The sequence below is a fragment of the Cloeon dipterum genome, chromosome 2 (genome assembly GCF_949628265.1).
Source record: "Cloeon dipterum chromosome 2, ieCloDipt1.1, whole genome shotgun sequence".
NCBI classification, from domain to species: domain Eukaryota; kingdom Metazoa; phylum Arthropoda; class Insecta; order Ephemeroptera; family Baetidae; genus Cloeon; species Cloeon dipterum.
The window spans coordinates 27,301,024-27,320,536 of record NC_088787.1 but is presented as its reverse complement, the minus strand read 5'-3'; the positions used below and the strand labels follow the sequence as shown (position 1 = coordinate 27,320,536).

General features: G+C 38.8%; 1 protein-coding gene across 6 annotated transcripts in view; it reads left to right on the top strand.

Moving 5' to 3' along the window:
* The window catches only part of pHCl-1 (pH-sensitive chloride channel 1), a 90,247-nt gene that overhangs the window by 54,593 nt on the left and 16,141 nt on the right, over window positions 1–19,513 (top strand). For 5 of the 6 annotated variants that reach the window (XM_065477052.1, XM_065477050.1, XM_065477051.1 and 2 more), the window contains exons 3-5: window positions 4,080–4,197; window positions 15,840–15,950; window positions 16,126–16,214. In XM_065477052.1, coding sequence (XP_065333124.1) covers window positions 15,850–15,950; window positions 16,126–16,214 — 190 coding nt within the window. In that variant the 5' untranslated portion in view covers window positions 4,080–4,197; window positions 15,840–15,849. The remainder of the gene's footprint in view (window positions 1–4,079; window positions 4,198–15,839; window positions 15,951–16,125; window positions 16,215–19,513) is intronic. The other variant, XM_065477048.1, reaches the window with a different exon arrangement.

The window sequence follows — 19,513 nt, the reverse complement described above, 5'->3', positions numbered from 1 at the left end:
TATTAAATTGGCATCCTTTCATCAAACCGAAAGATTTTTTTTCATTGTAAGTTGGTTTAAAACGCTTCGCGAATGATATAAATGTTTTGGGCAGTCGAGGCACGATCAGAGCTCATCATTTTTTTTGTTTGGTTTGTTGTGTGCATAGCTGCTGTCGCTGAAATTGCGCCACCACCAAATCCAAGCGCCGTTCGAGTTGCGAATTTCAAACTCGCAGCATGTCGCCGACGTGATCAGAGGAATTCCCAGCGACACCAACATTGAATTTTTATCTGAATCACTGAACCGGCGCCGGCGAATTCTTTTCTTTCTCTGACACATAGATCGTTTGAGTCCAACACATCTGCCAAAGAGTTCTCTTTGTTCTTTTGTCGAAATGGAAAGTTTTTCGATTTCGTTTTAATATCGTCAAAAATAAATCAAAGGGCAACAAAAACATGGAGGACAAAACAAACCAAAGATGTCGCAATAATTGGAATTATCTCGCATATATTTAGATGATTTTTGAAACAAAATATGTATAATAATCGAGCATTTATCATACGTACGTACGAATTTTGTGTGCCCCTTTTGTTGATAAACAATTTTTTTCCGCAAATAAATAGGCTTTCAAAACATTAAATCATTTATATGAACACGCAGCGCAATATTTATTAATATTCACAAAAGCTTTCAAACCACTTGAATTATTAACTGACTTGTCGCAGTGAAATTTTTTATTATTTTGATTTCGTGATACGCTCATGCTGTTTTGACATTTTGAAACCGCTAAGCTGCTATTACAAAATAATGCTCGACGGGCACTATATCCTATTTGTCAAGCATTTGTTGCTCCACTGACGCTGGTGAACGAGTAAAGGATGATAAATTCCGCCCAGCCCTATCACACCAATTCCCATATAAGCCGGCGATTTTTCAGCGCACGGAAAGCAGCTTTTTTATTATCAGTCGCTCAGGCAGAATCGGTGAAAAAAGCAGACACGATCAATCACAATTTACTAACACCTCTCGAGACGATTCTCCCACTGACAAACGAGCGTTTCATCAGAAAACGAGTAAAAATCCTCAGCAAGTGGCACTTGGGCCAATACCAACATTCAAACACCAAGAGACTCGCAGCAGGGACGAGGCCACTTTAATTTCACCCACTTCGCCTCCGCCGCCGGATCGTCGCTTCAAAATCAAAGCGGTCGCTCTCATAATTTCAACCAGGGCTCCGTTGGAAAATCCTGTTGCGGCGGCGGTGGCAAAACTTGCCTAGTCAGGACGGCGCAGGAAAATGGCTGGTATCGCCGCAAGTTCCTGGCGGCAACGCGCTAACTTACAGGGAAATTTTACTCGTGGGCGTAAAAGCTGATATGACGTAGCAAAAAATTCAGCACGCTGCCGGCAAGTTAAGTTATTACACAGTCCAACGTACGTGATTTATCGATAGAAAAATGTGACAAATATCCGTTGAATCTTTATTTAAATACATATCGGAGAAATGATTTATACTTAGGTGGCTATAAATTTGCCTGGTTCGCGGCAGTATTGCAATTTCTCGTTTTAAATCTGTAGCATTGAATGGCTGAACAAATAAAAGCTTACACTTTCATGATTGATGGATGGAATAATTCGAATTATTTCCATTACGTTTTAAGGATATATTGGTAACTCGTAATAAATTGCATGGTCTTTAGTTGTCGTCAAATGCCTTCCCTATAGCAAGCAGGGTTCATTCAACAATTAGAACGCAATCAGTCCTGCAGCAGCAAGAAAAATTAACTGTGTTTGATCTACTTCAATGATATGATTTTATTTAAATTCCTGCATTTTAAAGCATTTCATTAAAAAAATATCGCAAAACAAGAAGTGTTAGATTGAATAATATGCGGTAATGAGAAAAGCTTACCAATTTTCATCTGCCGATTTTACCGTTGACGATTTTCGCGATAGGATTAAGGGTAATTGTCAATTTTTACCGACTTTATTTGCCCATCCTGAATTTTACATATGTTGTTATGGATGTTTCATAGTGTGTAACCTGAAATTTTGAGCAAAAAATTCGGGGGCTTTTGTTGGGAAATCGCGATTTTCTAAAATTGAAAACTTCAGATAGTAGATCCGAAATATCAAGTTATCTTCGGTCCAGATTGGAATTTCGATGTAGTTTTTTCACCTCCACACGTAACTTTTTAAGTAGAACAAGTTTGCCGTTGGTCAAAATTTTGTAGGTCAAAGGTCAAGGTCACAAATTCGCATGCCAAATGTTTGGTTAAAAATATCGCAAAATACGCACCCTCGGATTTTTTTCATGAAAACGTAAAAAATGTAGCCCTGAATGCGTAGAATCGAATGGTTAAGAGAAATCGATGGGCACTCTCATAGATCGCGAGATATATTGAATTTAAGGATTCGTGTCGAGCGTCCGGCACGACGACAACATCATCTGGCGATTTTACTTTCGTAATTTACGTCGCAATTTGATCTGTAACCCGACATGTTATGCATATGATTACCCAGAAAAATAAACGAGCTTTCCAGTGGTGTGCTTAAAATTTTGTTTGGTCTCAAACTTTTCAAGTAATAGCGGCGCGCAAAAAGAAAATATAGATTTTTCAAATATTGACATTTTTGCAAATCTCAAAACTCGGGTTCTAACTATCAGAATTGCAAAAACTACCCACCGTTGGACTCGTCTCGACCTACCCTAACCAGCTAAAAGGCTTAGGGGTGCTTTTACCCCCTACCCCTAAGACGCTACACTTTTTTTGCTTTTTTTGAGGGGGTTGAAGTATATAAACTTAGGGGTAGGGGGTAAAAGCACCCCTAAGCCTTTTAGCTGGTTAGGGTAGGTCGAGACGAGTCCAACGGTGGGTAGTTTTTGCAATTCTGATGGTTAGAACCCGAGATTTGAGATTTACAAAAATATCAAAATTTGAAATATTTATATTTTCTTTTCGCGCGCCGCTATTACTTGAAAAGTTTGAGACCAAACAAAATTTTAAGCACACCACTAGAAAGCTCGTTTATTTTTCTAGGTAATCATATGCATAACATGTGGGGTTACATATCAAATTCCGACGTAAATTACGAAAGTAAAATTGCCAGATGATGCTGTCGTCGTGCCGGACGCTCGACACGAATCCTTAAATTCAATATATCTCGCGATCTATGAGAGTGCCCATCGATTTCTCTTAACCATTCGATTCTACGCATTCAGGGCTACATTTTTTACGTTTTCATGAAAAAAATCCGAGGGGGCGTATTTTGCGATATTTTTAACCAAACATTTGGCATGCGAATTTGTGACCTTGACCTTTGACCTACAAAATTTTGACCAACGGCAAACTTGTTCTACTTAAAAAGTTACGTGTGGAGGTGAAAAAACTACATCGAAATTCCAATCTGGACCGAAGATAACTTGATATTTCGGATTTACTATCTGAAGTTTTCAATTTTAGAAAATCGCGATTTCCCAACAAAAGCCCCCGAATTTTTTGTTCAAAATTTCAGGTTACACACTATGAAACATCCATAACAACATATGTAAAATTCAGGATGGGCAAATAAAGTCGGTAAAAATTGACAATTACCCTTAATCCTATCGCGAAAATCGTCCGTTACAATATTTTTGTTTCGTCCAATCATATAGCCGAGCTCTATTATAAGTCACAAAGAACTACTTGTTGAAATTTCTGCTGATTTATAGTTTTTATTCAATTTGATTGAATGTAATCTAAATAATTTATTTTTTAACAAAGTTCTGATTCAATTTCAATAGGCAAAAAGTAGTCGTTTGTCGTTTTAAATAAAACATTTGGGAGAAAAATTAATGTTGATTTATAAAAAATGCAATCATCATCCTATATATAAGCTGTCAGCCCGTCAGGGGTAAGATATGCAACCGGCGTGTCACACGTGTTGCACATGCAGCATATCCACTCACTGCTGGAAGGCACGTTCTTTGCACGCCTCTGGCACGCACCCTGTCAGGACCAGCGGTTGCGTTTCGTATTTTCCCTTTGCATCCGTGTAATCGGATTACGTCTTGATGTTACGTTTGTTTATGCGTGCGTCCGTTTGCGTGTTAACAGGAGCTAGAGACGGAGCGAACCAGCATGCAGAGTCGGAATGAAGAAGCGGTGTGACTCGCCTCGGAGCCAGCGACGTCAGCAGCAGCAAAACGGAGCCGAAATCTCCATCAGTGAAAAGGTAGAGTTACGTAGGGCTAACTCTTCGGATGCCTATGTTTTATTCAGACTGGCGCACCATTCGTTCTGGCAAACACGAGGTGCCGATCGCACGTTTAATGAGCAATCTAAATTTAAATTAAGTCTGCTCGCGGCTGTGAACGCGTCATCCTTCGTTTTCTTGATTTTTCTGGTATTTCTTTGATGTAAGATATAAAGATGATTTTTAACCGTTGCTGCGTAGTTTTCCAGTGTTAATCTTACTATTGCTGATATCGTTTTCTCAGGAGCTATTTAAACCTATCTAATATGGAATACGTTTAGAAAGTTATGCATTGGAATTTAAAATCGTTTGCGGGTTTAAACTGGTAAATTATTGCACCATTAATATTAAATTCTTGCTTCAAATTACAAATAATGCCCTAATATTTTAGGCAATCTATTTTTTTAATGAAGGATATTAGAGAATTCTAACAGCCGTTAGCAGCTTATTAGATTAAATAAAGAACAAAATCCCAAAATACCCAATATGCCAAGATATATAAATGGAACTAAAAAATACAAAAATGTGCGTATTTTGTTCCCTGCAGAGTATTATTTTCTCCCGTTGGCACAAAATTTTCTTATCCATCAGTCGCAACTGCCAGAAAACGAAACCATAATCCACGTGAAGGAAGACCAAGCTTACAGAATATCCAGACATTTTTCCCCCGCTGATTTTATACAATGCATGTGTAAGAGACGAGCAAAAAATCTAGAGGATCTTCGTGTCTGATGCAAAATGGAGCCCACATCAGGAAAAACATCTCACGCTGCGCGCAGAGAATGATTGAATTTCCGCCAGAGGAAAACACAAGTGCGCGCTGAGTGAAATACAAATCCGATTATATGTGCAGTGCAGCCGCTTGTAATGGAGAGAGGCAATGTTTCTAAACAAAAAAACCTCCGTATGCATTTTTCCATTAAATTTGTTTTTAGCACGAAGAATAAGAGAAACTTATTTCATTGGTCCACTGTAACACTATGATATCAAATTATGTGACAAGAATGAACATAATTATCAAGAATCTTAACAAAATAAATCAAATTGCAAACCTTATGAAACATCAAGAGAAAAGGTCAGAAATTACATCGGCAGCTGCTACTCAAAATGAGGTTTAAATTTTGAATAGCATACTTTTGCTGCTAAAACAAGTGGCGCTGGTTTTGTCCGAAATGGGCGCACTCGAAAAAAATTTATAGGCTGAAATCCAGCGGCGAGAAAAAAGTGTTTTCGGGCATTCCACTCGAGTTTCTGGTTCGATGAATAAGCTTTGATGTTCCAACTGTCATGAATTAATATTATTAGTTAATTTCGTTGGCATCATGCATGCAGCCAAGTTTCTCGTCAGGCTCGTCAGTGGGCTCAAAGAGCTTGAGAATAGAACACATATAAATCGTTCACAGTGGAAAAATTCAGAGTCATCAAAGTGGTTGTAGAAAATGCAACCACGACCCTCAATTTGCAGTTCAAATGTTTGCTTTCAGCAATTTCCTGAATGTGAGAGTGGAAAAATTAATCTCGGGGCTCAAGACAAACGGCGTCGCCGCTTTTGGCGCAATAAAACGGAATCTGCGCAAGTTTACGCGAGGGAATCGAATCTAGCTCTCGCAGCCCCGAGACGTCTCGCCATTTAAATGCAGGCAAATGCTGAGTCTGGCGAGAGGAACGACTCGTCGTAAAAGAAAACAGAGCAAAGCGCGCGTGTGTGTATCTCTCTTTGTATATTCTCCGCTTTTCTCTCTCTAACTCTCCCGCTCTCACGGGGCGCCGGCAGCAGCGTCATTGTGCTACACTGGCTCACCTCCATCCAAAGTTTTCTTATTAAGTGCTGCGAGGCGCTACGGCGAATCTATACTTTGCCTTCGTTCGTGTATTTTAATAATGATTAACTCAGGAGGCGGCCCGGCAACAGCAGCCGGCGAAAATTTATCGATGCATCAGATTTTCTGCACAGGCGAGTGGCTTAATTAGTTTTATCTGCTTCACAAGCAATGGCAGTCATTAATGCGTTGCCAACAATACTCGACTATCGTGCTCCAAAATTGAAATTGGCATTATCTAAACTAAAAATCACACACATATTCTTAATTTTAAACTTTTTATTTGTGAATTTTATTTTTACAGTGCTGTGCAAACAATGGTGGCTCAAAAATTGGAATAATTGTAAAATAAAAATTGATATTACACATTCTCGCATTTTACAGCGGCTTTTTCGGCCCCGCAGTACTTTACCTCCAAAAACAAAATTCACAACACAGTATTACTGATTATACTAAACATATTTCCTGCAGTAAGGCACGCAAATAAACATTTATCATTGAGGGCTATTTATTTTTGCTCATTTGAAAAGTCAATTTCCTCGACAGTTCAGATGTCTGTGTCAGTCGACGTACATGTTGCTGACAAGCCTGACAAGCTGACTGTTCATGTAATAAGGCATAACTCCGTTTCTCACTCGTCACATTTAAAACTCATTAGTTATTCCTTTGTTGACGGCCACTCACACACTCACTTATCTCAAACGGATAATTTTACTGCCTTGGACTACAGTCCACCAGAACGCAAATTCTTTATTATTTTGAGTTTAAAACTATGTATAATTGACAAAAATAATCACTCGAATCAGTCGAGTGGAGGCTTGCAAATTGCAAAACTGATATTTGATTGATTTTTCTCTCTTCGCGTTCGGCGTGTAACCATCGATACAACCTTTAATACATCCTGTGCGCGTACTCTAGCTCAGCTTTAATAATAATTACGTGCACGTCCTGAATGCCTTGGTGGCGATTGAATTGTGTGTATAGAGTTTAGACAGAAAATACGGATGGCTAATTCCGACAGTTTCTCTCTCTCTCCTATCATTCATTCTAGCTGAGCATTCACGTCGATCACACTCACATGCGTCTCTGCACATGACGCGTGTGCTGAGTGCCGCCCAGCTTTGTGCTGATGAATGCAATTAGGCCGATGCTTCAGTTGCCACTGCAAAACATAGCCTCTGGCATCGCACGCGCCACTTTGGCCAACAATCGTAATTTGCTTAAAGCATTACGTAACAATGATTCTCTGAGGATGATCATGCAATTAGTCGCAAACATATTTATTTTTATTGTGTATTTTGTTTTACCTTACACAATATTTTAGCTGTGTCTCATTAAAACAATTAAATTTGTAATGTATTTTATGTGTTTTGAATAAATATGAAAAATTTGGTTTGCAAAAAGCTGATAATTCAATTAAACGTTGCGAATGACACTTAAGCTAACACATTTGGTGTTTAAAATTTATTTCGATGAATTTAATTTAACACGCCTTGTTATCTGCTAAATTCGTTGGGATTGATTTTTTGTTTTGTTTGATAAATTATATCCCTGGATTAGCATTTTTCAAATATAGGTGGCAATTTAACCAAATTAATTGTTCATGCTTAGATTTAACCTTTGGTTGCCAAATTTCTAGAAATATGTATTTTAATATTAAAAAAACAATGGTACACAATTATGGAATGCGTGCCATTCCCCTTTCACTATCATCATGGTACTAAACTTAAAGTATTACGAATGCTTCAAGACGTGAATATATTGATTTTTTTACGTACATAATTTGTTATATACATTTAAAGCCTATGTTCAGATTTTGATGACGATCGGCAAAATTGCTTAGACAAGATTTTTATATTTGCTATTATAAATTAATATTTTTGATGAAAAGAACCCAACAAAGCTTTAGGCAGAAGCAGTGCGATGAAAAGAATTTTCACTTTGCATGAAAAGTCAGCGCTACTCTGTCAGTCCTTCATGGGAATTTGACTTTGTATTTTGGCTGCCTGGCGGTGGCGACTGGCACAAAAGCGCGCCTGGCTTCTACCGTAATTATTTGTTATTTTGACTAATTCGCCGGAAAATGGAATGCAAACACTCGGAGCGGCAATTCAGAATGGCGAATGTCTGACAAGAGAGAGAGGTTTTCGTTGGCGCATTCGCTTTTGCTGAATCATCCGGGCCAATTACCCGCGAACCTCAGAACAAACAAAAGGGGACGTATGCAAAACGACGGGGTGGATTTGCTTGCATTTCACCCACAGTGCTATTTTTGGCCCGTCCATTACCATGCAAAACAATGCCTCGGTTTTTGCATTCCTGTGTTTCCAAGCGTGTCTACAGCGGCTTACAAGTCCAATTTGTCACTCAGCAGCAGTGTGTAATTTCGAGAGGAACGACTGCATTTTTTGACTTGCTCCTTGCTGAAATATTCATTTTGCTCGAACGTTCAAATACGCAATTTTTACCATTGTGACGAGTGATGTAAAAACTGCCAATTTAAGATTAAATAATTCATCCCACTAGTCACAAACCTAAACCAGATAGAGTTCAATATTCTCATCGGAAAATGTATTAGCGTTAATGCAAACCAAATTTCTTTTCAACACTGGCAACATTGGCATGGTTTCATTATCATTTACTGGTCAGGTTTCATCACATCATTTTTATTTTTGAGTATCACATCACCATTGTTGAAACAAAAACCACAAATGGAATTCTAGCCGCGTTCCAGGCGTAATTTACGGTGAAATTAGAGATGAAAAAGTTTGGTCAGTCTGATGAAAAACGCGAGCTTTCGTGGGTGGAAATTAGACCATTGTTGTAAATGTGGTGTTTGATAACGTGCGCTGGCTGCTGGAAGTCGATGATTATGGTTGTATTTTCCGCGAAATGCTGCTGGTAAGACGAAATTGACCGTGAAACTTATCTTTGCAAAAACTCACGAAAATATACACCTGCTTGTTTGTAGTTCGTTAAAGTTAATGTTGATATTTTCCTCTCCGTTCCACCCGTTAAATTCAATGGACCAACGTTTATCCCTTAAAATGCTTAAAATAAACATTTCCTAAAAAGAGGAACAGAATAAAAAAATGAAGCAATCAAATCAAAGTTTTTAGCTAGTTTTTGAATTAACAGTCAGAAAATCACAGTAAAAAGAATGGTATCTTCAATTAAATCTTGGATGGCTGAAAATACCGTGCAGAGAACATTGTGAAATAATTAATATTGCTCGCCGCACAATTAATTTTCTTTTAGGGTAAAATCCGTTAAAAACCAAAGCTGGTATATATCATGGAATTATTGGAGCGTAGCTCGAATCTTGCTTAGCACTCTTTGCTAATTAGTCTGGGAGCTGACGTTGGCAAACGAACACACTCATCCATCACGTCAAATTAGGACTAAATTTCTCATATTCACTAGCCTGAGTTATTTCCACGTGTTTGATGTGGTTTCGTTTACATTTCATTCATGCATACCAGCTCTGCGCCAACGAATTCCGAGCCGAATGTGCAACAGATGCATTTTTTTCTCTAACAAGCTAAAAAGGTATTCTACTGAAAAGAAGACAAAATTAAATATGATAAATGCACCTCAGAACAGTTCAGCCAAAAACGAGAAACTACTCTTTTATTTTTCTTGCGCTACTCTTGCTGCTTTCGGGGGTAATTTAAATTTATAATCGAGTGGATTTGTCTTCATTTGTGCAACGAGATTAACACATTTGCCTGTCTTAACCGTACTTGGTGCACATATTTTATTTAAATTAGCCTGGTGCCGCAGGCACCAGCTTCGCCACAATGAGATTTGTTTTAATCTCAACCATCGTACACTTGCTTTTGAAGTTGGCGAGAGGGCGGAATTATGACCTTGCCGGCGCTCCCCGACTTAAAATTTCATTAAACTCGCGGTTGCTTCCGCTGAGCGAAAATCTCGTTCAATAGAAGCTGTATTGCTTTTGTTCCAAAATGGGCTCACAATATAGTCCAGCTAAAGCTGGGCTTCTCCCTCGTATTCTAGACTTTATAATGGAATTGCTCGTATAACGCAATTCATTAATTAGCCCCTTGATAATTTTGAAATTAACTTTGAAATAGTTACGTTCTCTGCCGGTCGAATTTTGAGCTAATTTTCTTAAGTGAAAAAATCTTACAATTTTTATTCCACTGTTCTAATTTCATTTTCTAACTAAAAAATAATTCATGCCTAGTGCAAGTATGAACATATCATCAACAGTGGGAAGGCACCGCATTTGATCTTTATTTATTTTATTTTAAGAACAGCCATTACATTTGTCTCTCATAATTTGGGTGAAAATAAATCTTGTTTATTTCCATCAGCTGCACATCCTTTCATATTCAAGTCAGTAGAACAGGACTTAAATGATGATGGATGGATTCGCAGATCAGTCTCATCCTCTTTCTCCTAACTCGCTGAAAAACAGGCGCTGTTGTTTCTTCAGCGCGCTCCAGGAAATGACAAATCATGCGTTTGTGGTGCTCTGGGTACGGGGCCACTCGGGCGCCAATTCTAATATCTCGCCTCGTTTTTCATGGCCACTGTCAAGCCGAGGTCCGGCGCCAATTTATTCTGCCAACACGCGTCATGCACGCACGTGTATCATTTGTTAAATTCCTTTTAGTGAGAGAAAAAGCACACACACCCTAAAAAAATGGATAAGAGAGATAAGAGATACGGATGACGTTTGTAAAACTTGAAACATAAACTGGAGTTTTTATTATGCCAAAAATGATGGCAATTTTAAGAGAAAATCGGTCAAGTTGAAGTGAAAAATAACTTGAAATAATTTATTTTGAAAGAAAATTACTTTATTTTTTCTTGATGGTCATTAAAATTGAGTTTCTATCTCATTACTCATTACGTATATGCTGGGCGCAAAATTCCATTTCTAATTTTCTTTGTAGGATAGTAAAAAGCTGACATCCAACGCCACTTCCGTCTGAAGGCGCAGTGAATCTTAAGCCCTATAGTGACACGATTTGTATTCTGTTTTTTGGAGCGGATAAAAATCTGTAGCAGTGGGTGGTGCGTCAAGTCGAGAAGGGAAAAACGCGGCGACCGTCTGGGGAAATGGATCTCTCTAGACCGGAGAAACATTTTCTTTTTATCGCGACCAAACGAGCCGAGTGTGTGGCAGATTTTTCCTCCGCCACACCAAACCACATGAGCCCCGAAAGTGACAAATTAATTTGTCTTGCCGTGAGACATGGCTCGGTGGTGGTCGCCAAAGTAGTTCTTCCTTTGCTTGCAGAAAGGAAGACACGTAGCTTACAATGTGGATACATGACATCCTTGCCTATGTTTTGATCGCATAAAATTTCACGATATTTTTGCTTGAATAAGATGAATTAATGAAAATACTTTTTGGAAAAATTTTGATTTTCTTAGCCAACCAGTACTTGTATTATGAAAGTGTTATGCCATCCAAAATTAAATATTTTTAATTGGCCTGGTACCAAAATGTAATTAAATTTTTAATCTTAAATAAATCCTCACAGCCTCCTGGGAAACCATCAAAATGGAGATATTTCTTGCTGGAATAGGCAATATTAAAAGAAAGTTTTTTTTGCAATCCGACCCACCTTCCCAAGCCGAGGGCCACGGCGCTCAATGAATTGCAGGCAGCAATTAGAGTGGGTCGAAATTCAATTAGAAAATTCTAGAGGGAAATCCTAAGGGCGCTAGTAAGGCAGCAGCACTTTTTAATCTAGCAGGAAAATTAATATTCTGGACGGAGAGCGGTGTTTACGACTCGGTTGTGATGCGAGACGTGCTTCGTCGGCCGCGAAATAAATATGACTTTCCGCACACACGGAGAACGGCGTGCCGGCGTAATTTATACAATTTAGTGCTCGACCAACCAGGCAGCTAGCAAAAAACAAAGCTTCGGTTCGTCGGCGTTGTTATAGCCCCTTGGACTGCAACCACGCAAAATTCACTTCGCCGCTTGGACTGCCGAACGAGGTGGGTGGGGCCGCTCCGGCGTCCGTATACTGCAGTACTTTCAGGGGCCTGCATGGCCGACCTCGGCGTGACTGCGGCACCGCGCGCGTGACGCAATCCACCCAACAATGATTTTTGGGACAGGTGTTGCCGCCGCACGAGTATAAGTCACCCTCTCGTATAGCGCTATTAGCATTTTTTAAAAACTAGGCTCGTACTACAATAGCCTAAAATTTCCTTCGTGTCAAAGATCAGCAGGAATAAAAAACAAAAAATGCTCTCATGCGAAGTTTTTCTCATTTATCTCTTGATTTCTAGATTAATATTTATTTCGCTTATATAATGGTGGTTTATTTAAATGTTCTCTCGTGCCTTCTGGAATTATTTTCCACGATTGAAGCGTAGCGTGTGTTTGTAATTCTCTTTTTACATATCGCTCTCGTTCACTCAATTACATTTTCCGTGTAAAAGCTTTTTTACCAAGAACGTATTGAGCTTCACTAATAATTGTTATGTTCGTCAGGGAATCGATTGGTTTGGGATCATTTTGGGAAAAGGTGTGGTAGTTGGAACCCTGGCATCTGTACGAGGAGACCTCTTGGCCGGTGTGAGATGCCAAGTGCTCTCCGTTTTTGCTCCCATGATATCATTATTTTCTTCATGGTTGAGAAGCAGTCTTCTTTATTTCCCTCATTCCCACCGCTTGCCGGCACGACTCTGGTGCCAGTTTTTAACGACGCCGGCTGGCGTCATGAATAATACACCACGATTATCCTGTAATAGCGTTTACTTTATTGCAACAAACGCGTAAAATCTGCTATTCGGCTTAGAAACATGCGTGGCATTTTCACTGTTGCTCTGTGACGGTTGTTTTTTGAAATTTTCTTTTTTTATTTCATTGTTAAATTTTTTTGCAATTTAACTAGATAACAAGATATTTAGTGCCACAAAAGATAGGAAATTATTTTGATAATTTAATTAGAAGATTTCAGCAAAAGGTCTACAGTGTAAAACTTGAATATTACCCGTCACTCTAAATACTGTCACAAGCGTATTTTCCGCCCTAAAAAACAGCAATTACAAACTTGAAAAATTAAAGACCTTTACATTTTCAAATTTAGACCGTAAATTGAAAACCTCATTTCAGAGATAATAAATTGAAACATTTCATTTTTTTTTGTATTTTTATCATGCAGCTTGTCTTTGTTATAGTAAAATGTTCAAGCTGTTTTACTGCTTGCTTTGCATATACATATATTTTTCGGCCATCTTTCTCAAATTTACATCAAATTTCGTGAAATTTGATATTTTCTTATTTAGCTGCGGTCCAAAAGTAAGCAGTGAATTGCATGTGGCAGTCCGTTCCGACCTCTCTTTGAAGAGCGTCTTGCCGGGTCTATTTGTTGGATTCAGGAGCAGTCACGTTCCACGTCTTTTTGTGGTCGTTTCTCGCTGACTTGCTCTTTTGGGGTTTTTATCGTCAGCCTTTATGTACACAGTCTTGCTGTACGCACACAATTTATTATTTAATTGCACATCGAAAACACAAACCGAAGCCTTAACAGACCTGCGTCTAACAGCGACTGTAATTGCAATTTGCAAAAATTTCATCTCTAATTGCGCGACTGGTCTCGGCGAGTGGGAGTTCTAATTGGCACACAGCTTTCCTGCGTGCACGATAAAAGGAAAGTGAGTTCTCGCGTGCGGTCTCTCGTTTTTGAAACGCTGCCAGGGCACTTTTTCTCGCCACTGCCGACTTTTGCCCGATCGAGATCTGCCAAGCTTGAATAAGTCGTCAGTGGCCCTATTAGGCGAAATTTATTGCCCCCTGAATCTGCAGTGGAGATAATTATTTAGGAATAATTTTAAATTGGATCGGTCGATTTCTCTCGAACGTTGTCAATTATATTCATTGTTTTATTCCAGCTTATTTTTTAACAAAAGATAGACAGCAGAATTAATAATTTTGGATTTGAACAAATTAGATGTAAAATGTTATTAGTACTTGCGTTATTTGACAGTAATTTCTAAAAAGAGGTGGATATGACAAAACTCCTGATTATTTAGTTGTCATCAGCGAACATTAGAAATCGATTCGATAGCTTTTTATTTTTCATTTAAAATTCAGAAGTAATTTTAAACTTTTTAGGAAAAATACAATTAATTAAAACCAATTATACGTAACTCTCTTTTTGCGAGCATTGTTTGTGGATCAAACAAAGTTTTTAGAAAAAATATTAGCATAGTTGATATCAATTAAACTGCATCAAGATCCTGAAAAGATTTGCTGATTCTTTACTGTTAAAAATAAATTCAATGTTACACTCCAAATATTTAAACAGTAGGATAATTTTTCTATTTTAATGTAATAATGTAGATTCTGTGTCGCACACCTTCATCTTTGAGTAAATAAATGTGATTTTATTGCCGAGTGAGTTGACACTGCCTAAATTAAAATTAAAGGACCGGTCAAAATAAATGAATTGGAAATAATGCTAATAATAATAACCATTCTTTCAGAACAAGAACAAGGAAATTATCCATAAGAGCATATTCGTTACTCATTTTACAACCAAGAACGCTCGATATCGACAGGGCAACTTTTAATTTCACTTGCAGAGCAATTACTTCGCTGGCCTCGTTTCCTCTTTTCAAAGCTGCAGGTAAAAAAGCAATAACAGCTATATAGGCCGGTAATTAAATTATATCGGGTGTCTGGAATCAGTTGAAGGCACAAATCGATTTCTTTGCTTGCACAATACGTCGGGCAAGGGGCGCAGTCCCAGACGTCGTTAAGAAAAGCACGGCGATAAATTTATATTCGGCGCGCGTGGCACCGGCACTTTGCTGGCTGGTCCATTCATCTCGCAATATGGTGAGCCAAAGTTTCAGTTCAGTCAACCCTTTAAGACCAACTTGTGCCCCAGTCATAAATAATAAGCGAAATCAAGATATTCCAAGGATAAAAGCATTAATATTTCTCTTTCTCTCCATCTCCGGCCGTAAAAATTGCGTTCGATTGTGTTTCTGTTCCGTTGGCTTTTTTATCGTCAAAATGCGGCCGAGCATGCATATCTGCTGAGTTGTCGTGGACGCCCGGCTGCTTTTCATTCAAATGTCACACAAAGAGCCGTATTCTGGCTGGATAATGTATTCAATCTGATCGCGCACGCCGTTGCTTTTATTACAAATCGAATAATGTTTGTAAAAAAGAACCAAAAAGTCGTTACGGTGCGATGGAACCCGTTTTTTCATTGATTTATGTGAATTAGTGTTGGGAAAGGTTGTCAGTGGGGAAAATAGCTTTCGCTTCATTTGTCCCATTGCGTCGTGTTTACGCGGTTATGCATTGAGTTTGTGGTCGTTTTCCGGATTTATCGGCAGGCGATGGCGATTTTGGTAATGAAAGTATGGTCGTTAGTGGGAAATGTAATAGACGACACGTTAAAAAACGAAATTTGCCTTGTAAAATATATTTCTAATTAGGTTTGAGTTATAATCTTGTCGAATAAAGTGTTACCTGCAAGCAAGTAACGATTAAATTAAAATTATAGAAATAAGTGGGAAAAGAGATAAAAGAATGAAGTTTTTTCTTTGAAGATACCTCTTTTTCGTGGAAAGTTCTAGCAAATGGCTTTTAACATTTACACTCACTACAATCTCCATTGTAAAAAGCATGATCAAATGTTCATGTTCGTTGAAGTAGCAGCGAAATTGTTGTGCGCAGACATTTCGTCGCCCTTGGACCAACCATGGCGTTTTATCTCTTCTGAAATTCTGCCTCAATGCGGACGAAAGTGAACACGGCACTAACCTTTTGCTCTTGTTGTTTTGCAGATGTCCTAAAATGATGTTCGACCCGCCGCGCAAGTGGGACGTCTTTTTGCGCGCGGCAATAGTTTTATTTGTGGCGTGGCAAGTGAGCGGCTCTCCCACCTCTGCTGAAATGTGAGTATGCCTTATGTTCTTAATACCAATCTCACTTATTGAGTCCAATTAGATGACGTAAAGCTGTATGCATCAACATAAAATCGATGCGGTGCTCCAGAAATCTAGGAGACTCCCAAATTTCGCCTCATTTTGTTTTCTTTGAACTAACGTCTTTTCTTTGATCTATTCGCAGATTTCAAGAGGGGAAGTCGGACAAAGAAATTTTGGACCAGCTTCTTATTCCAAAGCGGTATGACAAACGACTGCTACCTCCAGTACCAGGTGCGCTCACTTCTGCTCTTTCATTTTTTTCATAACCCAAAACTGTACTCACTGCGCACCGAGTTTATTGCTTCTGCAATATTTAACCACCGAAGGAATAAAAAGAAATACTATTAAAAAAAAAAAAACAGCTCGCCAAACCTAGGTGTGTTCAGAATTAAATGGGTAAATTATTTCTCGAGTGCTAAATTTGACCGTGAAGATTTTTTTATACCATGTTAAATTTTCAAATAGTTTATTTGAATTTGATTATTCGAAAACAAGAAAATGCATAAAATCGTGACTCAGAAAAGATCCGATTTGCTGGCAATTTTTCCTAGTATTTTTCGAAGTCTAAATTTATGCACAACCATAACCATTTATTCAAGAGGCACTAATTCATTAAGTCCATCCAAAAGTATTTTTGAGAGCCTGTTTCCTGGATAGAAAATATTTGGAAGCAGCTTTTGCTGCAATCCGTGCTTTGGTTTTCTCGGTTTTCTAAAGTGGGAAAATAAATGAGATTCGCTGTTAGTAAATACACATATTTACCTAAAATTGTGATGGCACTTGTTAAATTTATCAAATAAAAGTCACAAGTTCTTGCAGCTGTAATTTCCTTTAAAATTGTAATATGAAGTTTTAAATTATTTGGAAACTATCCTATCTTGAACAACAAAAAAGGCACAGTGGCAGCAAAATTCGATCTCTATGATGGTTGCAAAAGCGTTATTTTTATTTAAAATAGGCCAAATACGAATCAGTGAGAATGATCAACTAAATTTTCCCACGGCGTGCAATTTTTCTGCACTGGCACACATTAGACATTTTTACTGCAAAATCAATAGCCGCACACCAGACGCAGAAGTGGATGAACTAGACTCGAGTCTATGTGCTCTGAGCACTGGCGTACATACAGCGCAGGCGAGTACGTGCACTCCACGTTATCAAAAGGTCCCCGGAGGTGAGGTTCACTCTTTACGCAGACGGGCCCAACTCTAGCCGGCGTGTGTGCGGTCATTACCATTTTATACCGAACGTGGGGCCACGGGCAGGAAATCTTGCGGCTGCTCTGCTGGCACATTGACTATGCATGACCTGGCTCTGCTGTAATCGTTTGGTCGAGTGTGAACAGATTTGATTTGCATAGCGCTAAGCGGCTCTCGGTCCCAGCTCGCGAATCCTTCATTATGCAAAGCTTTTGGAAACCAAATTCAATTATTTTTTACGACTTTTCTGATGAGGACAGTTGCCAATAATATTGGATTGCATAATCATCAGGCAAATGAATTTTCATGAAAGCTCAACCCCTTCCAGACAGATTGGTAAAATTAGATTCAACTTTTACAGTCATATAAATGATCAAACTAGTTTCTGATTCAGCGATTGATTAGCATCGGAAGCCCTCAACCATGCTTTATTTTTATCAATGACACTCACCACACAAATGGGATTAGTGCTCATTAATCTAATTATCAAGTTTTTCCATTCAATGCCAATTTCATTCACTTGAATTGATCACTCCATTCTCATTACCTCTCGCTCCAATTTCCTTCAGTCTACCTCGATTATCAGCAGGAACTTTTGCATTGTGTAATACATTAATTTCCCGCAGGCGCAGGGACGCGAGATTGATTAGGCAGCTGCGGACATTAATCATGCTAATAAGGTGACCGTGACAGATTGCACCGCGAGACATCTTGCTCGTTCTACCCGAGTTAACGTCTGATTTTCTTTCATCGACTTTCGATTAACTGAGACGTACCGCACACACAGCACACGAATCAAAGTCGTAAAGCTTGACGACTTTGGCTCGTAAGGGGAACGCAGTAGGTTATTGCCGATTATGAGCCAGCCGAGTTGTTTCCGGATTGATTTTTGTGTTGGTCTCACCCCGGGGTGTGTTACTATGACTCTGCTGAATAATGAGAATGTTATTGTTGGACCGTAATGAAACTTAACGGCGATTTGGGAAGGCTGCTGCTAATGTTATCCTATATCCTCTAGTAGTTTCTTCTGACAAGCGCGAACCATCAGGATTCGCCTGTAAAAATAAATAAAAGCCGTTACAATAACTCGAAAATTTATAGGCGTGTTTGGCTTAAAATAAATAAAAAATGCTTGTCTTAGGCTGCACCTGGGAATTAGAGACAGTCGATTTTTGTGCGTCGACAAATTAACTTTGTGTGGCATCATATAATAGCACAAATCATGAAATTAAAAGACATTCGAGTCAACCGTTAAACCTTCTAAAACCATCTTTAAAGCCCAAAACCATCAAAATGGCATTTAAATCTACCTTAAACACTTGAAAAACTTTGCATTTTTTATCATAAAGAGATGGTATCGAAGGGTTGGACAAAAATGGTATTTAGTTGATAGATACATTAATAATTTATAATCAAATAACACCCCATAAGGATTTTTCATAATATTTTCAAAGTCAAAATGATAGATAGATCTTTAAGCAGATTTTAATTTTATTATTTTTATGTGCTGTGGCAATTAGGACAAAGTAAAAGTTCAGGGATTCTAAATCCCGTCTATGACGATAGTTTAAATATATGTCAAGAGACAAAAATTCATTTAATTTAAACAGATTGCCTTAAACTTATTTAAACTGAGCGCAAAACCATCATAAAAAAGTTGGCTTTTATAAAAAACTGACTTAAATTCCTAGCCCTATTTGGTCTTACATGAATTTTTTGCTGTTCCATCTGTTTCTCCCTCTTTTAGTTAAAAGTAATAATTTTTAGCTAGCTTTTGTGAGATCAAAACAAGTAAATCAACAACAGCTGCTTTTCTTTTAATTCAATATTATATAAGTTTTATTGCTCCAAAAAGCTCGGGGATCTAACAGCTCGGTTGGGAAACATCTTCTATTGTAACTTTGGCACTTACACAACCAAGAGCTATGAAACGCAGAATTCATTCACCCTTCTCCTTCCGCAGGATTGCCGTGCACGCCCCATTTCTACGCGGGGCAAGGGTGCGTATATTTAAATCCCTCCTAATGGCGATAAAGCCTGCGACAATATTGTCCGACGGCTCGAGTTGCAATACGAGAGCGAAACACGCTTCTTTCGTCCAAACAGGCTGGTCCGTTGACACACATTGCGACGTCTATGTGTGCGTTTCAACCCCGTCGCAAGGGTGGTGGCACGCACCCTTGACAGCCGTAAAAAGAAAAACGACTTGGAGTGGGCGTTGCCAGCGTCAGACAAAAAGCAGCGTGGATGCAGCGGCTTTTCGCCAGGCTTAACGCGCGGCCAGACTTATTTATTCGCCAGCGCGCACAAAAGGGTTGCAGCGCCGCCGAA